Genomic DNA, 25,223 nt, shown 5'->3' with positions numbered 1-25,223 from the left:
ATGAGCTGATGAAATGCAAACACTGATCGCAATTATGGTGGTTTGTTGCAATTGAAACTCAATTGTGATGTCAATTATTTTCTCGCTCTCTCTTTTTCTCTGCACTAAATGGCAGTGCTGATGTTGGATAGTGCAGATTAAGGGGTGGTATTATTATAATAAGAGCTCCTTATGACATTATAAGGAGAGCCAAATTTCACCACCCTTTTTTTTCATGTGCTTGTAGAGAATGGTTTACCAAAACTAAGTTACTGTGTTGATCTTTTTCACATTTTCTAGGTTGATAGAAGCACTGGGAACCCAATTAAGGACAAAGTCAAATTTTCATGCCATGGCCCCTTTAAAGTGGCACCATATTGTATTTTGAAATGCATGTCATGTGACACTACAACCATCAAATGGGACAGATGGGTTTAAACAGCACCAATGGTCTGATTCATGATTCTTTGGTGTCTAAGTGTGTGTTAGTACATGTTAACAATATGCAAAAGGTACAAACCCCCCTTAGTAAATGATGAAGGGAGTTATCGTCTCCCATGTAAATCTCTTTTCTTGAACTACAACAAACGCACAGATTGTAGGCAACAGTTTACTTCCTGGGATTGGTGATGTGGACAAGACCGACATTATCATAATTCCTCCCGCTTCGGACCCAGTCTGTAAATTAACTTCTGTTAGCATTGGATTGTGAGCGAATCTTTCAAACATGGCAATGAGCGTCACGTTCCCGGCTGACCTCAGACGTATTTAGGCCAATCACAACATACAGGTTAGCTGGCCAATCAGGGACAGTTTTGTATAAAATCCGTGCGTTTCATGAAGAGAGTGAAAGCCACAAAAATTTACGGTATGTGGAAAATAATGTGTTTTTTGAACCATAAACCACGCAAACGCCATACCAAATACACAAAATAACGCTGTTTTAGCAATGAAATAGGTGTACTTTAGAGAACCACTTGAAAAATTACCAGATGAAAGTACAACATGTAATATAACAATAACTAAAATATTACTGATAAAAACTTTAAAACGAATTAAAAATATATGTTTTTGAAGTTGCACATGCAAATGTGCTATTAAATTATTGAAATATTTACTTTAATAATACTTTAAGAAAAATACTTTAGGTCAAGGGGGTTGACAAACAAGATTGAAAACCCCAAAAGTTTAAAAATACAAAGGGTCTGTTTCTTCTGAGATCTTTAAAGGTTTTAATGTAATATATTACCTGATGTCAAAATATATACCTGGTTCTAGCCTTGTCTGTGTTCGCAGGTCTTTCTGTGTCGAGTTTGTATGATTTACCGCGGGTAACTTACTTCAGATTCCTCCTACAGTCCAAAGGCATGCAGGTTGCTTAGTTGGAGATGCCAAATCGTCGTTTCCCAACTTGTGTGTAGTTCAGCTTGTGTATTTATTTACTTGTGTGTAGATTAATCCCAAAATTTCGGCATAAACATAGCCTTATCAGATGCTGGAATGCCGTTAACGGTGAATTTAACAATTCAACACTAGATGTCGCTGTTGTGTGACAAAAGACCATACGACCAATCAAATAAACGTTGACGAAATATCAAACAAATATTATACAGTGAGCGTATGTTTTATAATTAAATGTTTTATTTTGTATTATTATTATTATTACACAAAGGTAATTAAAATAATTCAATTTTAATGTTAATTACAGTACATGGGGAATTTAGCAAACAGTCCAAACCAAAAAGTTTCCCAATACGATTTTCCTACAAAAACATAATCGACACACATGCCATAAATGTACAGATTATAAATCACAAAGAAGCAAAATCTAAATAATACTCAAACACATGGTATACTCATAATGTATAGCGACCATGATCATTGCAGAATTAAAGGTTATCAAATACACTTGACACAAGTAAAGGTCCTGAAACACAGCTGTAGGCCTACCTATAATATTTCTGAAACAACAGCCAAAAAACAGACTTCACCTACTGATGTCACATGTTGTGACTCCATTTCTTTATCAGCGTCTTTCATCCTATCTTACAATCTTACAAAAAGACCTTTGAAAAAAAGACTGGATACATTTTTCCATGCAAGCCTCTATGTAAACTTTACAGAAAATATCAAACTCCCCTCATAAAGAAGCCAGAACAAACATAACAGAAGCTTTTGTCAATACTTTAATACGGATTTTTGGATAATTTTGATTTAATGCTGATATTTTGGTTAAGTAATCTTATTCTGCTGTGTCCCCATAGACAGCAGTTGCCTACAGCTTCTTGGAACAGTCCGAACAGTAAATGTCTCCACTGTGAACTACGAATCGCTTTTCCGCCAGGTTGAGCGAACATTTCTTACAGTTAAAACAGTAGTCGTGCCAAGAGCCACCCTCGTAGTTCACAACACTCGCAGGCTTTCCAAATCCTGTTGGATGAGAAAAGTGCATTATGCACAACATTCGAAGCAAATAATAAATTACAGTGTACTTAAAGTTAAGACGTGCGTTTCTGTGTTTGTGCATTCAAACCTGTAATGGGATTCTGGCAACCATTGCACTTTTTGGCCACAGTGCTCTTGTAACAGTCTACGCAGTAGACCTTCTCCTCATGGGAGGTGAATCGGGTGCCAGACAGGGGTTTGCGGCAGGAGAAGCACACAAAGCACTCAGAGTGCCACGGTTGGTCTTGGTAATTCACACCTCCTGTGGTAATGGGCTAGAGAAAGAATAGCAGACCTCTTGGAAACCATAAACTATATGTGACAAGGTCATTATTTGTTGAGATATATGTGGTAATCTAGCAACAAAGGGTTTAACTACGTGGTGATATTTCTCTTCTGGACTTTATTTTCACCTTTACAAAGGCATACTGTGCTGTACTGTACTTCTTTCCTTTATGCTAACTTATTAAATAAATAACAAACTTTTCTGTCTCTTACCTTCTTGCAGCAAGCACATTGCTTGGCAAACTTCTTCTCGTGGCAGGGGCTGCAGTAGATGTTGTCGTTTTTTGTCAGGAAACTTTTGGAGCCGATTGGCTTCCTACACTGATAGCAGGTGAAGCACTCATCATGCCATGAGTTGCCTTTGTATTCCACATTCTCATCACCTTCATCATGTGACAGGATAATTAAAAACAGTCTATTACACATCAATATTTAACACATGCAAGTACTTTAAAAAGCATACTGTAAATGCATTTGGCAAATGCTTTTATTCACAATGACTTACAATGCATATACATTTTTTATTAGTATGTGTGTTTCTTGTGGTTTGAACCTATGATCTTTGCAGTGCTTTTCCCATTAAAGATGCCAAAGAATGCAATGATAAAATATGTTAAATTGTTCTCTGATATCTAGAAGGTATGTGGCTTTATTAAATGCAAAAAATTAACCAGAAATGTCCATTTACAACCTTACCTTTAGAATGAAATGGGCTGTTATTACCTTATTTGGAGAGTCATGAATAATAATGTTGAGCTCTGCTCTGATTGGCTGTTTCACAGCAAGGCTCATGAGGCTCATGTCAGTAGCTCACATTAAGTAAACAGACTAAAAATACAGATTTTGAGGAACAACCAATTGTTTTGAGAGTGGTTAGTTTATTTGTGTGTTTTTTTCAGTATGGACCTGTAAAACGTAACTGTAACGTCAGTAGTAAAACTTCAGTCTAAACACTAGCATAGCATAAACTAGAATATAGTGCTAACTCAGCAGTCACAGCTTTGCATTGTAACAACATTATAAATAATTAAATTATCCATAGCGACTGTAAAGTCACAGTTGGTGTTATGTTGAAATTGGTCTGTTTTCCAGCAGTATTTTGCATGCACAATGTTTACATAAGAAGGAAAAAGCAATAGTGTTTGAGGCTCATGATACAGAACTCTTATTATTCATCAATGCTTAGGTAAATACAGTTTTACATTCTGTGGCACCTTTAAATCTACAAATAAAGATTACCCACTGTCTTTTATCAGAAAGTAAACAAGCTTCATTTGTTGACTTATAATTCTGTACCTGCCAGTATGGGCTTGTAGCAGCCATGGCAGCGAGGTGCATCTTCGCGTGAGCTACACTTCCCACACATGATCCTGTCATCCTTGGTGCTAAAAGACTCCTTGGCCAGGTTCTTATAGCATTTTGCACATCTGAAACAATCCGAGTGCCAGTAACGCCCCTTATGATTAAGTTCCTACAGAATAGGAGACATTTTAAATAATATACAAACTTATTAGTAGAAACAGACATTTGGGAGACACCATATAAAATGTTAGGGAAATTGTGTATGTTTTTTTTTACATTTATGCATTTGGCAGACACTTTTATTGAAGGAGACTTAAAGTAAATTCAAGTGACATTTTATTAGTATATGTGTTACCTGGAAATCAAACCCATGACATTTGCACTGCTAACACAATGCTCTACCACTGAGCTACAGAAACATTAATATTATTTTGTCCTTCGCTATTTGTGACCCCGGACCACAAACCAATCATAAGGGTACATTTTTTGAAAATGAGATTTATACATCTAAAAGCCATGTGAATAAGCTTTCCATTGATGTATGGTTTGTTCGGATATGGCAAAATTTGGCCAAATACAACTATTTGAAAATCTGGAATCTGAGAGTTCAAAAAAAGAAAAAATCGCCTTAAAGGGGAAATATGCTCATTTTTACAGTTTTGGAATCCATTCAGCCGATACCACGTTTAGCATAGCTAAGCACAATCCATTAAATCCGATCAGACAATTAGCAGTGTGCTCAAAAATAACCAAAGAGTTCCAATATGTTCCTATTTAAAACTGGACTCTTCGGTAGTACTAAGACCCTAGCCTCTTTCACACAGTATTCTGGTAAATTACCATGAATTTACCCGAATGAATTTACCAGTAAATACAAAAATGTGCTGTTCACACATGCAGTGACGTTCCGTCTTTTTACCAGTAAGACATCATTCACACATCAGTATCAAAATACCGGTAAACTCGGAGAGAAAGCGGAAGTTACCTGTGGCGCGCGGCCAACGAGCTCCGTCCGTGTTGTATTTGTAAACGGCGGGTTATGACTTAATATCCACGGTCCGTATTTTGTTGTTTTCACATCTGTGGCAAACGGTCGCGAAGTTGCTCGTGACCAAACAACATTGCGTTAGGCGGCGTCAAACGGAATCTGCGCGTTTGCACATTAGGCTTCACAGATGGTGTGCTAAGGACGTCGGCAATTTGGCAATTAGATGGTAAGCTGTTTTAAACAACTTTGGTGAAAAAATGTGGATGTTAACTTCAGGTGTGCTCGACTTTTAAGCAACATGTGTGTGGAAACATCCGTAAACAGTCTGGGGGAAACCGCGTCACCTGTATAAAAAACTTTCTGATTGGCCCGCCCGATCTGTCAGCGCGGTCTGACGTCATCTAAATGCCGGTAATGCTATATTTTTCGTTCACACACAGCGCTTACCGGTAAATTACCGTTAATCTTACAACCTGTCTTACTGGTAAATTGGGAGCACTGATTTACCGGAAAGGTTCTGTTCACACATGACATGTTAACTGCAATTTACCAGTAAATTACCAGTAAAGACTGTATGTGTGAAAGGGACTAATGTCAAGTTTTAAATAGGACAAATATCGAAACTCTTTGGTCATTCCTGAGCGGGATGCTAAATGGTATAATCAGATTCAATGGACTGTGCCAAGCCACGCCAAAAGTGGTACAGCCAGACCCGAACATCGTCTAATTGAATTCCAAAATGGTAAACATCAAATGAGAATTTTTCCAAAAAAATTGAGGTTCCCTTTAAAAGTTGTCCAAATGAAGTCCTTAGGTGTCACTTGGACAACATTACAGCTGATAAATATATATTTAAAATATTTACATATTTTGTGGTCGAGGGTCACATTTTAAAATGACATTCCAAGAGTAAATCTTGAAGAAATAAAGAGGATAATCTATTCTATTTACATTAATTCTACTGTCCTCATGTGACAATAATGAGATTTTGGTTAGATTGTTTTAGAAAAAAAAAATCTAATCACATTGTACACATTTGGAATAATCACAGCAAAGTTTCAGAGTTTCAAGCTAAGTTTTCAGCAGCATGATTTGACACCCTCCCTCCCAGATAAAACTGACACTAAATCACATCGCAGTTCCTTTGAATCAATGCCGATCGACCGTCGACATTCTGCGCAGGTGTTGGCGCAGAACTTGTCAAAGCAACGCCTGCACACTTGCTTCTCGTCCTTCCTCACGAACTTCTTTCCGCTGAGGTCGTCGCGGCAGTAAAAGCAGTTGGAGCGTTCTGCCATTGTGACCCTCGAAACTGTGAGAAGCTGTGACAAATATGAACAGTGATTACCCCACCCTGCTCATAAAATTACATCATGATATGATATTACATTTACATACACATTTACATTTATTCACTTAGCAGAAAAATGTATCCAAAGCAACATTTTGCATAAAGAGCCAACAATAAGTTTGGCTTGGGAGAAGAGAACAGCATAAAATATTTTTTTATTATTAAAGCTGCAAACTTTTATGGCTGAAACACTTAAATTTGACAAAATATGTACCCCAGCTGTTACTATTTCAAAAAAGTACAGCTTTGCATCTAAAGACTTCATATTACTACCACAAAAATACATATATTACACTCTCAGAAATGAGAGGTTGTCACTGTACCTTTCAAAAAGTAAATTTTTGTACCTAAAAGGTGCATATTGGTACCACACAGGCACACATTGTAACCTTAAGGGTAGATATTGGTACCAAATGTATAGATACCTGTACCTAATAGTGCATATAAGGACCATTATAAAGGGTACTGACAGCTGTGGTACATATTTTGAGCACTTTTTGACCAGCTTTCAGAAGTGTTTTCTTATCGTACCCGCATTACTAACACTTATAATAATGATTTGTAATTTTAGATCTCGGGTACGATTTCATGAGAAATGTTAGCTTGACGTCATTTGACCCATGTGAAGATAAGTACGTGAAGTAACCTGCAAGTTTATGTTTCAAATAGAGATGGGAATGCTTAGCAAACAATTTGTATTGCAGCTATAACGTTTAATCTAACTTATATGTATATAGATAATTTTATTTTTTATTTGGAGAAATTAACATTTCTCTTTTCTCACACTCACATTGTGTACCACACCCTAATGTAGGCGTCATCATGTTCATTGTTTCCTCAGGAAACAGTGGTGTTAGGTCATTTATTGATAAGAGAATGTTTGTTCCGCTTTCCTCCAGGACAAGATCGGGAGGCCAAATTGCTAGATTGCTATGTTTTGTAACCATAGGCAACATAAGGCACACATGTGATTCATTGTGTTCTTGTCTTATCTTGATCAGATAGAGGGCACAGCTCAGCTGTAAACCGGGTTAAGGATGGCCGACGGGGTGAGAGTTACACAGATCGCCTTTCATTGAGATTATAAATCTCATTGAAGTAACTTGGTTACACATTCAATTCATTACAAAAACTCATGCCTAACTCAAATAAAGTAAGTCCACGAACTGATATTAAAATAAATTTGTCATTGGATATTAGATTAGAGACTTACCAGATCACATCACTGTGAGTTTAATAAGTAAAGATGTTGTTTATATCACCAATAAAATCGGCATTGGAGAAAAATTTATGTAAACCTTCCCATGCTTTCATTTACATAAAATGAGGGCAAGGTTTTAATCGCTACCTCGGAGTGAAGACAAAACATTACTTGAGGTAAAAATGTGTGGTTGTTTCTTACGTGAGAACACATTTGATTGGGTCGGCTGGCTGAATACTGAAATATGTCTGGTATGTATGTGGTGAGATCTGGAATGTTAACAGTTCTTTGACAATGTTTAAAGAGGAAACTTTTCACTTTAAGAAATGTCTGGTTAATAATTGAGTGCACATGTGCCTTCTAGGTGAGTTGGATTAACAAATTTGCTGGCATAAACCAAAGTCCCAAAAGATGAGAAAACTAGATTTGCTCAAAACACATTGGGCCGGTTTCCCGGACAGGGATTTGACTATTCCCAGACTAAAATAAATGTAAGAGCTGTCCAAACTGAAAACAACATGCACTGACAATCTTAAAATACATCAGTGCCCTTTGTTTCAAAATGCACACAAGTAATGTTTTTAGTAAGGCATGTTTGTTAAAACTAGTTATATTTCCTAATTATACTAAGGACTAGGCCTTTCTTAAGCTAATCCCTGTCTGGGAAACCACCCCATTAACTATTTTCATTACTTTTATTAATATTTTCAAAACCTAAAAAGTAATTCTTCTTTGTAACCTATTGAAGCCGCTATTATGTTCAACGTGTAGTGCATTCTGGGTCGATGACGTGTAAAGATTGTCTTGAAATATTATTACGGTTCACTATATTAAAATGTTAGAATGTCGTCTCTCCCACATTCTTACCTCTCAGATCGCCTTTATTTTGATAATCTTTTATTTGTATGTTTTCTGTATTGTTCATCATTTATGTTTATCTCCGGTTCATACTGAAAGGGCTCAACAAGACGATGTTCTTGTATTTTTAATGGCATGCAAGTATCAAGACCAAATAGAGCCACCTGACCTACTGTCTGAGCATTTATAACTCTCATCTTCTGTTTCACATAATTTTACAATTTACTAATTGAAGACTTACTAAGGTTGTAAGAATCTCAACACTAACCTGACTTTGCTGATGTAACATTGCGGCAGCAGGCATAGTGATATTACTCAGTGCCCAAAAATAGTCCCCTGCTATTGAAAGTAACCATAGATATGTACACTAGATGTCGCCTTGGCTACGGCAGTTTATTGGACCGAATGCGTCAACTAGAGCCGCCATCTTGAAACATGAATGCGATTTTCTAGGTTTTCTTTTGGTTTGTTTCAACAGTCAGACATGTATTTAGCATTGAATCCAGAAAAAAATTAAAGTTTTGATATTATGAAAATTTACTTTTTCTAACTATAATGCATAGTGCTAGTAGGCCTAACATCCATACGCAGCACAAACGTCCAGCATCATCTATGAATTCGAAGTACAGGCGAAGCAGCTTTACCTAGCTACTTCCTATGACAAGACCCCTGTTCTAAGATGGCGGCGGTTTTGACGCATGCCTAGAACCCCAAGGCGACATCTAGGCTGTTTCTCAATTCTAAGAACGCAAAGAACGGACTTGCGTTCTCGTGGAGACTGGTCTTGCCAGGCAACCTTGGAAAAATGAACTCAGAAGGTCGAAAGTACACAGAACGCACTTGTGACAATTGAGATGTTTGCGGTCTTCCTGCTGGTCACGTGAATTCCCCAGATTTCAACTCGATGCATCCTCGATATCAAGAACTCATCCATGTATTTTCACGTGTACTCTGTACTTGCGTTCTTGAGAATTGGAATTGAACTTCGACTGTTAATGATGACGTAGAGCGAGGACACAAGGGCGCAAGATCCCTGAAGAACGCATATTGAGAAACAGCCCTAGTGTATATATCTATGGAAAGTAACAAAGGGGACTATTTTCTGGCAGTGCGTAATATCACTACGCCTGCTGCAACCATGTTACATCAACAAAATCCTTGATTATTACGCCAGAATGAGAGTTTAGTTCCTAGCCATATTGGGCTAGAAAATCGCAATTTTTAATTTTCCGTCGGTCTTAGTACTCGATGTAACTACAAAAGTCAAGTTTTAAATAGGAAAAATATCAAAACCCTTTGGTTATTTTTTAGCACAATGCTAATGGTCTAGTCAGATTCGGTGGATTGTGCTAGGCTGTGCTAAGTGCTAGTGCCAGACCCGGAGAACGGCTGAATGGATTCCAAAAAGGTAAAAATCAAATGTTTAACTCTAGGGGAGCTGGAAAATTAGCATATTTTCAAAAAAAAGTGGAGTGTCCCTTTAATAGAACAGGTTTCGATGTATTGTGATGTAAAAAAAGTATTTCAAGAACAGGATTTTAGATGCAAGATTTGCCAAAAGCAATGCAGCATTTTTCGTCTGTTCATAGATGCGGTAAACCATTGAACTTCTCTCAGTTCTGTGTTTCTGGTCAGTTGACTTTAATGACAAACCAGAGAGACATTTAGCGCTCACATCTGAGCTTTCAATCTCTAACTTTAATCTTCTCTAACTTTTCTATTTCATGGCCTTGTCTTTAAAAAAACATAAAACAGGAAATTATGCAATCTGACATGAGCCAGACTCAAACCCGCACCACCCATATATACGTGTGCACCACAGCTCAATACTGTACAGTTTGTCAGGTACGTGCACCAACGTGTTCACTAACCACTACCTCAAAAGGACATTTATTAAAAAATAGGATTTAAAATCCTCTTTCACAATGATCCATAATTAAATCAAAGACCTGATGATGTGACCCTGTCTAGGAAAAGGAAAGCTGCTAAATGGGTCACAGTTAAGTGTGAAAAGGTCATTGTTACAGACGCTGATGTAATGGCGAACAGACCATGGATCCATGTTTCAGTCAAACATTTCAAATGATCTCCAGGGAGATGGCAGACTGTTGAGACTGGAATCTCATTTCAGGATGACCTCATACACCAGCATCTGGAAAACAGTTGGCCATGAATAGCAGCCAAAGCAAATGTGGGGAAGAACTGGAACGGTCACACTACCACTGGATTAAGTGATATGAGGAAACTTGAGCGCCCGTGAGATTTTAGCAGTGGAGAAAAATATTACAATGCAGATTTTGCGTGCATTCGACTTGTTTTTCTCCATTTTTATTTCTTCGTACACTCATAAAAGGGTGCGGCACACTTACGGTTATAATGAAGGGGACCAAATTAGAAGTTGGGCTATGACATCACCTGCTGGTTCGCTCAAAGCATCACTTTCGCAGTGATTAATGCATTCTCGAAAAACCGCACGAAACGGCAGACACGTTCTAACGCAAACAGACAGGCATATGTTAGAGGCAGTGCGTTTTTGTGTGGACGTGTTATTTCTGAGACACAAATGGTCCTAGTTAGCACCCAATTTAGGTCATCTGAAATGAGTTTGGTAATGGAATCGGCCCTGTTTTACAGCTGGGAAAATTAAGGGGGTCTTGGCACTGTGTTGTGTTGGCATGATGTACTTGCTAAAGAATGTGGCGAAAGCTTGGAAACAGGAAGCCTGTGAAACAGCGGTAAGAGGAAAAGGGGAGACAGCGGCCAGCGGTGTAACCCTAGCATTCTTGATCCATGCTCCTAAATGAACTTTTACAATGGAGAAACTCAAACAAGACTACTGTCCCTTTCTAGGTTGCTGGAGTTAAACAGAGGTCACATTTATTACACAATCATTCTGTGATATTAATGATCATTTATGGTGATTCTTTTTAAGGAGCCAGACGCTGCACCCTTAAAAAGAAAGGTGCTACACTGTCAGAAAATAGGTACCGTACCTTTTCTGTCTTGGTTCTGTTTACAGGTATACTTAACAAAATTAAAATGTTGTACCTTTTTGGGTACATTATTGTACCTTAAGGATCTGTTGTGTATTTTTAAAGGTACAGTTAACTGTTTTGTACCTCTAAAATTTAACAAAATTGTTCCTTAAAGGTACAATCAACTTTTTTAAAATAGGCTTATTTTCCAGCTCCCCTAGAGTTAAACATTTTATTTTTATTGTTTTGGAATCCATTCAGCCGATCTCCAGGTTTGGTGGTACCACTTTTAGCATAGCTTAGCATAAACCATTGAATCTAATTAGACCATTAGCATAACACTCAAAAAAACGCAGTGCCCGAAAATAGTCCCCTGCTATTGAAAGTTACGATGGGGACTATTTTACTGCGTAATATTGTGCCTGCTGCAGCCATGTTAAGGCAGCAAAGTCCTTAATTATTACGCCAAAATGACAGTATATATCGGCCTAGAAAATTGGAAACCTTTAATTTTCTGTCTGTTTTAGTATACGATGTAACTTCAGAAGAGTCAAGTTTTAAATAGGAAAAATATTGAAACTCTTCAGTCATTTTTGAGCGCGATGCTAATGGTCTAATCAGATTCAATGGATTATGCTAAGCTATGCTAAAAGTGGTACAGCCAGACACGGAGATCGGCTGAATGGATTCCAAAACGGTAAAAATTAAATGTTTAACTCTAGAGGAGCTGGAAAATTTGCATATTTTCAAAAATGTACCTTTAAGGGGTCCACCCCAGTGACAGAAAAGTTACAGCTTTGAACCTTTTTTTAACAGTGTACACACTTTTAAAAACAGTAAAAAAAGCTTTCCCCGGGGCGACACCTTTTCAAAAGGTACACAATGTAAGAGTTTATATTGGTACCTCACAGGTACATATCTGTATGTAAATAATACATATTAGGACCTTTTTAAAGGGGTTTTATTTTTAGAAGTAGAACAATAAGCTTGATTCTCATTGGTCAATTGCTGGCATTTCTACTGAGATATAATGTCAGTTAAAGTGTTTAATAATTGACAGTTTTCCCAGGCAAACTATACCTCCTAAGTAGTTGAGCTAGTTCAATGTCTATTTTATTTTTTTTATTTACATAAGATAAATAACTACTCTAACCAGGGAGTTTATGTTTAAACAGTAATTACGCTCACTAATCACAATCTGCTGTCAGGTTTAGTCATCTACGTAGAACGGTGAGCGTGAGCTACGGAAAACAGAAAGTACAAATCCCACGAGGCCTTACCTAAATGTTTCCACATATGCTCTTAAAAATGCCTGAACAAGCAAATAAGGGGAGGAAATAAAACATTTTTCATCTCACAATAATGGAGGAGCATATGCTTTATAGGTCCCAACAGAAAAGACTGGGAGTACCGTGGATAAATCCAGGGATAAAAACTGGATCTGCATGAGTTGGATGTGAGAATAGGCAACAGAGAGATCTGTTGACGGTCTGGGTCAAATATTTTCAGGATGGAGTATTTTTCCTGTTTCTGAGAAATGCAGAGGTTGAATTAAAGCACTATAATCAGCACTGAGTCCCGTGGCTGGGATACGTTCATGTGCTCTTACAATACATTACATGTTATTATGTGGGCACTGTTTGGTTGCTGTTTTTTTAGTATTTTATATTAAATAAATTCAAAGTGTGTTGAGACAAACTGCCTTGAGCAAACTAAAATTGCCCAAATGAAGAATGGGTACGAAAGCTAAACAAGCCAGAGATGGTATGATAATGGTTTTCCTGTGTGTTTTTCCTTCCTCAGAATGTGCAATAGTTAATGACAGACATTTAAGACATGAAAGAATCAGACGTTTTATATTACTTTCATGGGCTGAATTCTCTCTGTGTATAACTGAGACATGAACTGTCCAGCAGAGTTTCCCACCCCATAGGTCCATGCATTTAACTCCAGCTTCTCTCAAGTACACATTTTTAATAGGAACCAGATTTTAGAGCCTGAAAGACTGAATCCAGTCTTTAGCATGAAGAACAGGCCAACGCCCCATCTTAAACTTACTGTATTTACATGAATGAACTTTAGTATTTATATTCACTGGATACAGGATATTTAAAAAAGCATACATGTAAGCTACATATAAGCATTATTTTTAATGCACACTTATAGTGGATATACTCCGTTTAAATATATACAAAATGTGAAGAAAGAATATGACGTAACTTAGTCGTTATAAATTAACACGTACATTATGATGGCAGGTGAAAGGATATGTTTGCAACAGTAAGCTGACTGAAAGTATGTCAAATTCTTTAATATACTATCAGAAAATGTTTTTTCCTGAAAAATGAACATTGAAAACTTTCTATCGTTTGTTGTTTTAATCCAATATAGCTTTTATCATAAGTGATTCTCGGTGTTGCGCATTGCGTGCAGCAACATTCATAATATATATATAACGTTATATTATTATAGTTAAAAATTAGGATTAGCTTTCTACAGTATAACAAAAAATATAAACATACCTCTGTGTGTGTCTGTTTGAGTGATGTGATCTGTTACTGTTTCCCGTCTTCTGCAGAGTGCAGACCGTCCGCCACTAGCTTGCACTTGGACGGATCCTGCGATGGTGGGCTGTCTCTCCATTAAGGACGCAAAAACACAAACTCTCCGGCCGTACAGGATGAAGGATGCAGCCTCCGGAGGTGGCATTTGCAGGCTGCATACGTCATCAAGACTGTTTTATTTCAGAATTTTATCAATTATAACGTTGACTATTATTCTTAGTTAATCGTAAATTGTTGTAATATGCTAACTTAGTGGCGTATGCAGCCTGCATATGCTGCAGCCTTCGGATTGAGAAACGGCCTACTATTGCGAAGACTCTGTTCATAAATATGCATAAGGTAATGGAAACGTTATTTCGCATCTACCAATAGGAAAGAATTAGTGGTGAATATTAATTAGAAAACGCTGACGCAAGGTTTTTACGCTCCAATGGGGAAAGCTCTGCTCATTAACATTAAACCCGCTCGCTATAGTAGGATTTGTACATACTCGAGACGCAAACTTTGGTTTCTAGAAATAAGATATTGAGTTAATTCTTATTTTAGGGTTAAAATGTATTACTTCGTGTATTATAGTGTTATTATACATGTCGGAATGATATCCATATTTTAAACAGTTTACAAAGGTTTTCCAAATAGGTCATCGGCTCGATCCCAAGGAACACATGAAGAGTTTCGTTTGTCAAAACATTATGTTATGATGTTATTATTTTGTTTTATAGTGCTACTTAGCTATATATTTTAATTATGAAGGTTTACATCAAAAATAACCAACTGCAGTTGAATTGATATTAATTGGAATGCACCACCAAAAAACAAGATTTCTGAAAAATTAAAAAAACAGAGTTATCTCGTTTTGCAACGAAACTCTCACATATTGATAAGCAATAGTCGCTTTTTGGATAAAAGCAAATAACATACAACAGGTTGAAAAGGTACATCAAATCTTGTTTAATAGAGGTTACAGAATGTGGAACATTAGGAAAACTTTAACACTTTCAAATGAGTAACTTTCCAAATGAAGTTTCTTTTTATAAATATTAATGAGGTAATGATTAGTCAGAGAGCACAGTACAAACACCATAGGCACTTATTAATAGACGTTTACCCACATGGATTTACATATTACGAATTACTTTGACACTGTCAAACCAAAAAACATCAATCTATTCAAAATAGATTTTCTTGAAGTCACGACACAATTTCTTTTGAATCTTTGAATCATCTGTGGCAAATTTAACCTATCTGGCATTAATTATTACATATATTTTTTTTAAATTAGGAAGAAAATTAGTCACCACAATTAAAGAACAACAAGTGTCAATCAAACAAATAAATATATAAATATTATACATATGGCACAAAATAATAAATAAACCAATAAAATCATAAATACCATTTGTGAAAGAAAGTGCCACATAAAAGGCAAGAGACTAGCATCTGATAAGACTCAGACTCTGTGCCGTAAGGGGTCAGACAGGGGCGGGGATGGCGGAGGTGGAGGGAAAGACATCAGGGGGTCGTGCGGCTCATCTGTGGGAAGGACTAGACGTGTGCCCCCGAACGCAAGCTCCCTGTCGAGAGGATCATCTGAAGTTCCTGCTAGTGAGTAAAGACCAGCCTGACTCGTGGAGGTGGTGGGTACACCACGGGCATCGGTGTTGACCGTCATATCTCCGTACATCGAACCCCCTCCATCGTTTAGGATCAACTCTGTGTCCTCATCCTGCAGCCAGCCTGTATTCTGCTCATTGTGTGCACACGTTGGAAAAAACTTGATGATTTGCATATGCTCAGTCAATTCTAAATAAAATATGTGATAAAAATATAAACGCTATATCCTGGCATGAGTTACCTCAGGAATTTCTAAATGGTGGTTTAATGGTCGGTTAAATACAAATAAGTAAAATAAGGTCATTGGTTTGACTCTCATGTTCAGGTTTTATATCTATATGCTTGACGAATCAAATAACCATTGCTGCCTTTATATAGCATGTATACGTTTTGAAGTTTGACTGTATGTAATTTATGTTGCCACGTACTTTAACTTGCCCAAAATTATTTTAAAAAGCTTCTGTAAAAACCCATAGGAAATTCCTGTGGTGTAACCAGCCTTCTGGGTTGCCTTTAAATAGATCTCCTGATTGGACAGATCTACAGTGTTTGTGTTATTAGTCTTATATGTAATTAGCAAACAATACCACTGATCAGGAAGTAAATCTATAGACACACCACAGTGCTGAATGTGTTTGTGGTGGATTACCTCATAGGCCTGTGAACTGGTCAGACAGCGTGCAATTGGACCACAGCAGGCTGGTAGTGTGGTGGTCAATGGAGGTCCACTGTGAGTGAGAATGGGCTTTAAATAACTAAATAACTGTTAAGGAACTTGCAGATAGACAGTTTTAACCTAGAATGTAAACCGGCTAAAACTAAGGATTTTAAAGATGATAGCTGATCCCGGTTGCACATCAAGGAGACATCCTATTCATGTTTATCTAATCCTGAGCGCCATCTGCTGGTAAATATTGTAAAAATGATGAAACATGTGGAGTTTCATGGTCAAAATGATCTAATATGCAAACTTCAACAAGCATTCAGATTTTCTGACATAATATAAACTTATGTTTAATGGAAAATTAAAAACAGCAAGGAAAAACAAATAAAGGATACTTGTGGTCAAATGTGTACCACAGTCTAAATGGCCAAGCACTTTCAGGCCTGGTGCTTATTTGTGCCATCCCATCTGAAGCTGTGGCCTATAAGAGAGAAGTAGTAGTCATGCAATCTGTTATGCTGCCGTTATAGACACTATTTATACAATAAATATTTGCAAGTCAAACAGCTTGTATCTGTGCAAGAACTCACAGCATTCTCTTGATCTGTGTCTACTCCCACCCTGTTGGACAAAAAAAAAAGATGTTGATAATGATGATGTCATCGTGTATAGAAATGCAACCAATCCCTAAATTAGTTTTGGCTTTCCAGATGTAAATACAACTTAAAAAGCACTCACCTGATCTTCATAAGTGACAGCATGGGCGTGGTCCCACCTCCACACACCCAGACAGTGAAGAAAACTATAAGTAGGGTAGTGGAGAACATCATCTGTCTGGCATATGTCGCTGTGTCCCTAATGGAGAGTGCAAAGGCCATGGCCCCTCGAAGCCCTAATAGTGACATCATACAGGAAACACAAGATTAATACAAAATCACCAAAATAGAAGCGTGTACAATTGTGCCAGGGATGTAACCACAATGTGTGCGTGTCATTGAGGGGGACCCCACAATAATCAGAAACTGTGATATTTTTAATATTCATAAATATAGCCCTGAATTTTTTTTGTCACCACAGTGTACAAGAATTGATTATTGTTTTGAATTGTGCTTCATCAATATGTTATGTAACTTTTAAATCGTTTATTACCTGCGAACATCATGACACTTTGGAAATTGGATGCGATTTTGTTCTTCCGGCCCAAATTTAACAGAAAAGACAAGGGGTATATATTAGCAGCCCTGCCAAGAAATATGGCCAGCTAGAAACCAAAGTCACAGTCAAGGAGAACAAGTGAATGTTTACCTATACACAATTCATGTGGGTGGCACACACACACACGCACACATACATGTGCACCCATCCAGACAAACACTTCAAAAGGATACGAATGCGCCAATAATGAAGGTGGGATTGAACACATGGTGCTGGAAGGAGAAAAGTGTCAAGCCCATGTAAGAGAAGATAAAGTTTTCTGCCAGGAAATCCAATAGCTCAAACAACTGTTTGGGGAAACAGAGAACAATTCGATCAGGATTATGTGGGTGATTCTCACGAAACCATTGAAACACCACGGCACTAATGATTTTAGCTTTAAAATGTGTAATATAGTAACATTAAAAAGCATCAGAATTAACACAATACTGTGTTCTACCTTGCACAATGTGTGATTTTAACATAAGAATTTATAATTGGAAATTTTATCTTAGTTTCTGCTGAAATTCTCATTACCGCAACATGTCCGGCTGTGTTTGAACATGCGTTATGTTGTAATTTAATCAAATTAACACAAAAATATTAAGAAAAAAAAGAAATGGATGTTTTGCTAGACTACTTTAGATGACAGAAAAAATATTTACTGAATATTCATGTATAATAATAATGAAGAAAAATTAGGAAAATGATGTGTCCATGCCTGATGTTCTCATCCTCCGCAACACTTTTTGAGAACAGTTTAAGCACACATACAGAATTTTAATAAAGTTTGATTTTGAGTAACCAAGCACATGTTACTTCAAGATGGCTACCAGGTAAGATCCTTTTTTTACAGTTAATTTGAAATATTGTCTTGTCAGAATGCTTACACGACATTTTGATTATCATTACCGCAACAGATGCTTATTAAATGTTAATTTAATTAATAGAAGCATAATACTTTGATTTTAAATGCATGTGCAGAATCTCCAAATTATGTTCTTTCAGGTTTGTCATGTCATTTTGAAAATATGTCAGTGTTGATGTTTTCTGACTGTTGCGGTAATGAGATTTTTTAGGAGTAATTTTTTAAATTATGTTACAAAAAGTGTTAAATGATAAGTAAAAGTTTTTAAATTAATGTTCCCATTTACTCCAGACTTTGTTTTTCAATGTCTGGTGGGAAAAAAAGTAAATTTAAGCAATTTTTACATTTTCATGCTTGACATTTTTAAAACCAAGTTTTCGTGTGAATCACCCATGTACAAATCTGTAAAACATGACAAATAGAGCTCTTCAACTATGAGGAGTTGAATGTAAATGAATGAGTTTTCTCTGTCGAGAGATAGCATGTGTTACCTGTTTGGTTCTGGTTTTTGATTCGTCAGAAAGGTTGTTGTATGTATAATGAGCCTGAGCAATGCCACAGAACAGCACGGCCACAACGCCTACGAAAACACAGATAGACAAAAACAAACAGTATAACTGCGGTGGTTAAAACTGACATGAAATACAATACAGCGATGTGGCCTAAATATTCATTGCCAGAATAGCATTATTCATTTTTCCATGATGTCATGATGTCAGCATGTGACTATACAGGTAATTCTGACTTTTTGTGGTTACCTATAAATCCACAAGCCTCGGCTAATAGGAAAGTACTCCAGGACATGAGGAAAAATAGGGCCGTTTCCAGCAAGGGGAAATCTCTCAGTTTGGTGAACTTAGTGACCTGTTAAACAGCACACATTTATAGATCAGTTGCCTTAAACAGGTTTAAATTGATGCTATAGTAAAATATATAGATACCAGAGCTGTCATGACTCCAGTCGCAGCCCCCATTGCAAAAGATCCACTAAAAATTGCCAGAAAAACACCCAGGGACTTAAGCAGGGCACTGCCATCAAACGTGTGCTGATTGTCTCCCTCGGGCTGATACGCACCTATAGACCTGTTACCAACAATGAAAAGATAATAGTTTTTTTTTGTTAATGAATGTACAAGCTTACAATACACAAAAAACGTTGTATACTTGAAACAACATAACAAACACCTAATTTTTATTAAAAATGAATTATTTGTCTTAAAGGGCCTGTATAATCCACTTTTTTGGACATAAATGTGTGTTGGCAGCGTGTGAACACAACCACCTTACAATGAAAAAAATTCATCCACCCCTCCATTTTTAATCCTCATTAAACCAGAGCAGTCTCATTAGACATGCTGTTTCAATTCTTTTGTTAATGTGACATCACACTGATAAAGCCCGGCCCACGGCCACTAAATGTGTTTGTTAGCATGTTGTAGCACTAATGAGGCTAAATATACTATTTTCCCAGATTGTATTCACAATCACATATCTTTTTATTTGCATTTAACTCATTCCCCGCCATTGACGAGTTATCTCGTCAATTAAGAGAAAACATTTGTTGGGAAAACGGTGTTCCTGGTGAGTTTTTATGGTAATCTGTAATACTGCGATTATCCACTTACCCAATTTATACAAAAACTGAAGCAAAAAAAAAATTTTTTACACTCCTTGTATGTTTTAATAATCATTCTGAATCTGATCTCTAACAAAATTCCTTCACAAAAATGCAATTATTTCAGCCTTTTGCTACATTTTTTTATTTTGAAAAAAATATCCATATTTAAGAGTTTATAAACAGAAAAAAATAAAGATAGGATGAAAGTTTTTTTTCCCCATTTTGTTTGTTTGTTTATTGTTTGTTTGAAAGCAGAGGGTCTTTACTTTCATTTGATATATTATATATTTTTTAAATATATCCGACAGAATGATCACACCAACACATGTAAAACAAAACATATAAACCACCTTATCCGACATAATGATCACACCAAAACATGTCTTTACCTAAATATCTAAATATCCATATTTAATAGTTTATAACAGAAAAAAATAAAGATAGGATGAAACGTTTTTTTTTTCCCCATTTTGTTTGTTTATTGTTTGTTTGAAAGCAGAGGGTCTTTACTTTTATTTGATATATTCTATACTTTTAAAATAAATTTTTCCTGGAAGACGTTTTGTAAAACTTTTGTGAAAATCACAAAAAATGCTGGCGGGGAATAAGTTAGGGGTACACAGATGAAAAACGCGCTTTTTGGACATGCAAAATAGAAGCATTTTGGACATGCTATCAAATGATCTGAGAGGTATTTTGAGCTGAAACTTCACAGACACATTCTAGGCACACCTGAGACTTATATTACAACTTGTAAAAACGGGCAAAACATTAAGGTAACTTTTAAGGTAACTAGCTTGTTTACATGGACGTGCACTTACGATGACAAGACGATAGCCACTGCATCATTGAGAACGCTCTCCCCGAACATTAATGCATAGAGATCCACATCAACCTTTAGGTCATTGAAAATGGCCAGAACAGTCACTGTAGATGATCAAAAAATGAATGAAAACTCTGAAATCCATTAATAAATGAATCATAGTAAAGTAAACTAATAAAAATGTAACCCGTACAGACAACTTGGCTAACTTTAGTTACTGTAACAAATTAATTAAAATGAGTTTGTATTGTGCCAATAAAAAGCAAATAAATAAATAAATAAGCACCTGGGTCTGTTGCAGATACAATAGCACCAAAGAAAAGACAGTCAGTGAAGAAAAAATCCCCTCCAAGTTGACCAATGGCTTTCATAAACATCACACATCCGTACATCACCAACCTGTATAAAGGACATGTGCAGACAAAACAGTGAATGACAAAACAGTGAATGAGAAAACATTATAAAAATCTCACTTACCCTGTAACAAAGCATGATATCATCGTGCCCACAAAGGCATAGGAGAGAATAGACCCCAAATTTCTGAAAAAATGTCTCTAATAGTTAAAACAAACAAAAGTATTACTAAAATGGAAAAGAGTTTATCTAGCAAATGACAATAAAGACATTGGGTCTCATTCACTAAGCATGCGTACGCACAAATTTGTTCGTGAAATGTGTGTTCAGACGTTTTAACTAACAAATCATGAATCAACAAAAACTTTCATACTAAAATTTCTTCAAAATTTGGCAAAAACGTAAGAACACTTTAGACCACACTTGCGCAATAATCAAGGAAAAATAACCCTATAATATATATCTGTGTTATATATTTTATATATTTTTTCCTTGTTCATGATTATTGGGTACGTGTTGTCCAAGTTATTCTTTTGCATACATTTAAAATAAATTTTAATATGAATGTTTTTGTTGAATCATGATTTGTAAGTTAAAACGTCCTTATGAACATTTTACGAATAAATATGTGCGTATGCATGCTTAGTGAATGAGACCCATTATTTCTATTAAACTTTTTTCAGACATATTAAAACAAAATGCAAGCGTTTCGTGAAATATGATGATAATTTTCTTACTCGTTTGAGGCTGTAGCCTGCATGAAAGATGATGGGGGGAAGCAAAATGTTGAAGAAAACCTCAGGATCGAACGTTACCTAAAGCAGGTTTACAGAAAATATATCAAATGTTTATTTGGGAGCAATGTAAGAAGTGGCTGTTGCTAATATGTGATATTTTATAGGATAATGATGACCTATCAGCAATACCTTCCTGAGCATTTCTGCATTAGGCACATCTTCACCCTTGTCGTCTCTGACCTCTCCTTTCAGACTGTACTCGTAAAAACGACCACTCACGTTCACCAGCAGGACGGCGGGGCTGCTATTCATTGCACAACTGGAGGTAACATTTAAGTCTTGTGGTAAATGGACCCCAAAACGCAAAATCACTCCCACTAACAATCCTGGAAAAGATGGATGACATTAGGCAGCATTATTAAATATAATTTAGCATTGCAGGGCCGGCCCGAGGCATAAGCGAACTAAGCGGCCGCTTGGGGCCCGTGGCCACCAGGGGGCCCCCAATCGTTTTTTTACAATTAAATAACTTTAACAAGTAATATAAATGAATCAATGAATATGAATGAATGAATACGAATGAACAATTCAAGACAAAAAAAATCTGATTTGCAGACAACTGCTGTGTGTCTGCAGTGCTAGCGTTTGAGACTCATGCGCAATATAGACACCTTGCGTGCATTGACAATTCGTGCCAGTGTGCAAGTGCGCGTAACTGTAATAAATTATAAGCCATGTCACAAAAAAGTATGTATCCCTCTGGTGCCGAAAAGAGAAAGAAGAAAAGGACAGAGGAGGAGGAAAAAAGAGCAAGATAAAGGTATGTTTGCATGATTATTTACAGTATGTTTAAGTTGTGCAGCAGGAGCTAGTGGTGTGACAGATCGCAGTTGATTCGTGATCGACCCACAGTTCGGCTCGCATGCGATTTGCGGATTAATATGCAAATTTTAATAGGGAAAGTTTATCATTTCACGTGTTTAAAAGGCTTGCAAAGGTTAACATTTCAAGTGATTTTAAAACATTTAACCCGCAAAAAGGGGCTAAAGTAAGAATCTTTCTGGACGCATATGCGTTTAAATGTTATGATTCATCTAATTTGATTTCTGTACCTAATGCTAATTTTAGCCCATACTTAATGTGCAACTTTCTTCTTTTTATAAATGTTTGTAATTTCTTTATTTTTTAATAAAAAAATTGGTGATAAGGGGCCCCCAAACAAATTCTGCTTAGGGCCCCTATGATGCTCGGGCCGGCACTAAATGAAAATAAACCCTGCTGAAAAAATATAAACCATCACAGAATTCTAATGGATTTAATGGGAAGTGTACTGGTTTTAATGAAAGCAATAACGGTCCCTGTGGGTCTCTAGTCCTGGTAATGTACAGGGTTGTTTTAGTGGGATGCTGTCTTGTGAATGGGAACCAAAAGACTATCATTATATCCTAGTAAAATTCAACCTAAAACACACTACATAAGAGATTTTGTAATGGTTTAAATCAGCTAATGGATGAAATGGTATTTATAATGGAAACCTTTTTTTCTCTTTAGCATGTACTTATCATTTAAAACAAATTTAAAACAAACTAAACATTAGCAAATAATCTTACTTTTCAATGTAATTCGAGATTAAAGTAAAGATAATACATTAAAATAGTGCAATGCATACTATACTATTTGCAATTTAATTTACAGTTTAGTACAATAATATAGTACATTTTATTATACTATAGTATATTATATTAATAATTACACTTTTTTCTATAATTTATTTTAGTAAATACTACAAAGTAAACCACAGCATTTTCACGCGCTGCACCTGACACATTAACTCACATTTATAAGCAATTATGAACTCATGCACAAGAACAACACACTGAATGCGAACTTGATTATGATTACATGTAAGTTAGAGAGATCCAGATGGTTCGTACCGTAGATCATAGCCAACCCCGTCTCATGTAGAAACCTGAAGCGTCGGTGTTTAAATAACCATATAGTAAGGATAGTGAGCGTGAGTAACAGGGTGAATATGAGCAGATCAGTGCTGTCCTGTCTGTGGCTCTCCTCTGCGTTCCTCTCTGTATTCACCGTATCTGTGTTTTCGTCAGCCCGACAAACGGTAATAAAACACATCGCACACAGCGAACGGAGAATTATGGAAGCCATTGATACTGAGGTGAGTCTCCTTTGAGTTCTCATAGTAAAACTATTTACTGTCGTTGAGTGTTTTGGGATGATGATGTGAATCACTGCTGTCTATTTACTCCCACGTAGGGGCGTGAAGACAGCAGCAAAACATTAATCGAACGGCTGCTTACTTGACCGGAAGTGGGAGTTTACAAATTAAAGGACATCAAATAAGACCTTACATTTCTACATAATACACTAATATTTAATACAGTATTTTTTGCAATACTTATTTTTTCATTTTGAGTATAATTGGTAGTATTATTTAGTAAATATCCTGACTTTTTTATAAAAACAATATCATTAATTTTATTTAAATTTATATTACATGTTTGAATAATATTATACAATAGGGAAATTAATAATTATAATTAATTAATTAATTAGTAATTATGCAATAGAGTACACACTTATTACGTAATTACTTGTTTTTACATTTTATTAAAAAAAAGGGTTTGTAAGAATTAAGCTGTGGCTTTGCACTTAGCTGCTCACTTTAACTTAAAAATATAATAAAATCTCTATTTTGCATATAAACGTATACATGTATATTGTGTGAAACTAATTTCATATCTTTATTTATTATTTAAAACTAATTTCAAATATTTTAGCATTAGCCTTCAGTTCAGTGTATCCACTTTTATATACAATGTAAAAATATCTTTCACTTTAAGGGGACATTTCACAAGATAAATAAATCTTTGGTGTCCCCAGAGTACATCTGTGAAGTTCTAGCTTAAAATACCATATAGATAATTTATTATAGCATGTTAAAATTGCCACTTTGTAGGTGTGAGCAAAAGATTTGCTGTTTTGGGGTGTTTAAAATGCAAATAAATTGATTTCTGCACTAAATGGCAGTGTCGTGGTTGGATAGTGCAGATTAAGGGGCGGTATAATCCCCTTCTGACATCACAAGGGGAGCCAAATTTCAATGACCTATTTTTTTACATGCTCGCAGAGAATGGTTTACCAAAACTAAGTTACTGGGTTGATCTTTTTCACATTTTCAAGGTTGACAGAAGCACTGGGGACCCAATTATAGCTCTTGGAAACGTCAGATTTTCATGATATGTCCTATTTAAATGTTTAAGTTTAAACATCTTGAATTAATAACTCATTTCCACTTTTTTGACTATATAGAAGTTGCTATAAATTCTAAAAATAAAGTTGTAATAACTTAAGTCCATTTAACTTAATTTTTTTCATCACA

The 25,223-nt window shown here is 36.2% G+C and overlaps 2 protein-coding genes across 2 annotated transcripts; both read right to left on the bottom strand.

The window, feature by feature from the left end:
* Positions 1-1,602: 1,602 nt before the first annotated feature.
* On the bottom strand, positions 1,603-14,114 carry fhl1b (four and a half LIM domains 1b). Its single transcript, XM_073874272.1, has 6 exons — positions 13,907-14,114; positions 6,144-6,321; positions 4,006-4,182; positions 2,923-3,092; positions 2,513-2,699; positions 1,603-2,409 (listed from the first exon to the last, which is right to left on the bottom strand). Exons 2-6 carry the CDS (start codon positions 6,295-6,297, stop codon positions 2,255-2,257), a joined length of 843 nt encoding a protein of 280 aa, XP_073730373.1. The 5' UTR covers positions 6,298-6,321; positions 13,907-14,114; the 3' UTR covers positions 1,603-2,254.
* Positions 14,115-14,875: 761 nt separating this feature from the next.
* On the bottom strand, positions 14,876-24,147 carry slc9a6b (solute carrier family 9 member 6b). Its single transcript, XM_073874271.1, has 16 exons — positions 23,755-24,147; positions 22,010-22,206; positions 21,821-21,898; positions 21,207-21,283; positions 21,016-21,128; positions 20,728-20,833; positions 19,230-19,371; positions 19,047-19,152; positions 18,780-18,868; positions 17,615-17,728; positions 17,376-17,487; positions 16,965-17,118; positions 16,817-16,847; positions 16,622-16,707; positions 16,212-16,317; positions 14,876-15,692 (listed from the first exon to the last, which is right to left on the bottom strand). Exons 1-16 carry the CDS (start codon positions 24,020-24,022, stop codon positions 15,399-15,401), a joined length of 2,073 nt encoding a protein of 690 aa, XP_073730372.1. The 5' UTR covers positions 24,023-24,147; the 3' UTR covers positions 14,876-15,398.
* Between the last annotated feature and the right edge of the window lie 1,076 nt (positions 24,148-25,223).

Source organism: Misgurnus anguillicaudatus, chromosome 12 (genome assembly GCF_027580225.2).
Source record: "Misgurnus anguillicaudatus chromosome 12, ASM2758022v2, whole genome shotgun sequence".
Taxonomy (NCBI): domain Eukaryota; kingdom Metazoa; phylum Chordata; class Actinopteri; order Cypriniformes; family Cobitidae; genus Misgurnus; species Misgurnus anguillicaudatus.
Note: the sequence above shows the minus strand (reverse complement) of the source record. Positions and strands in the feature narration are given on the sequence as shown.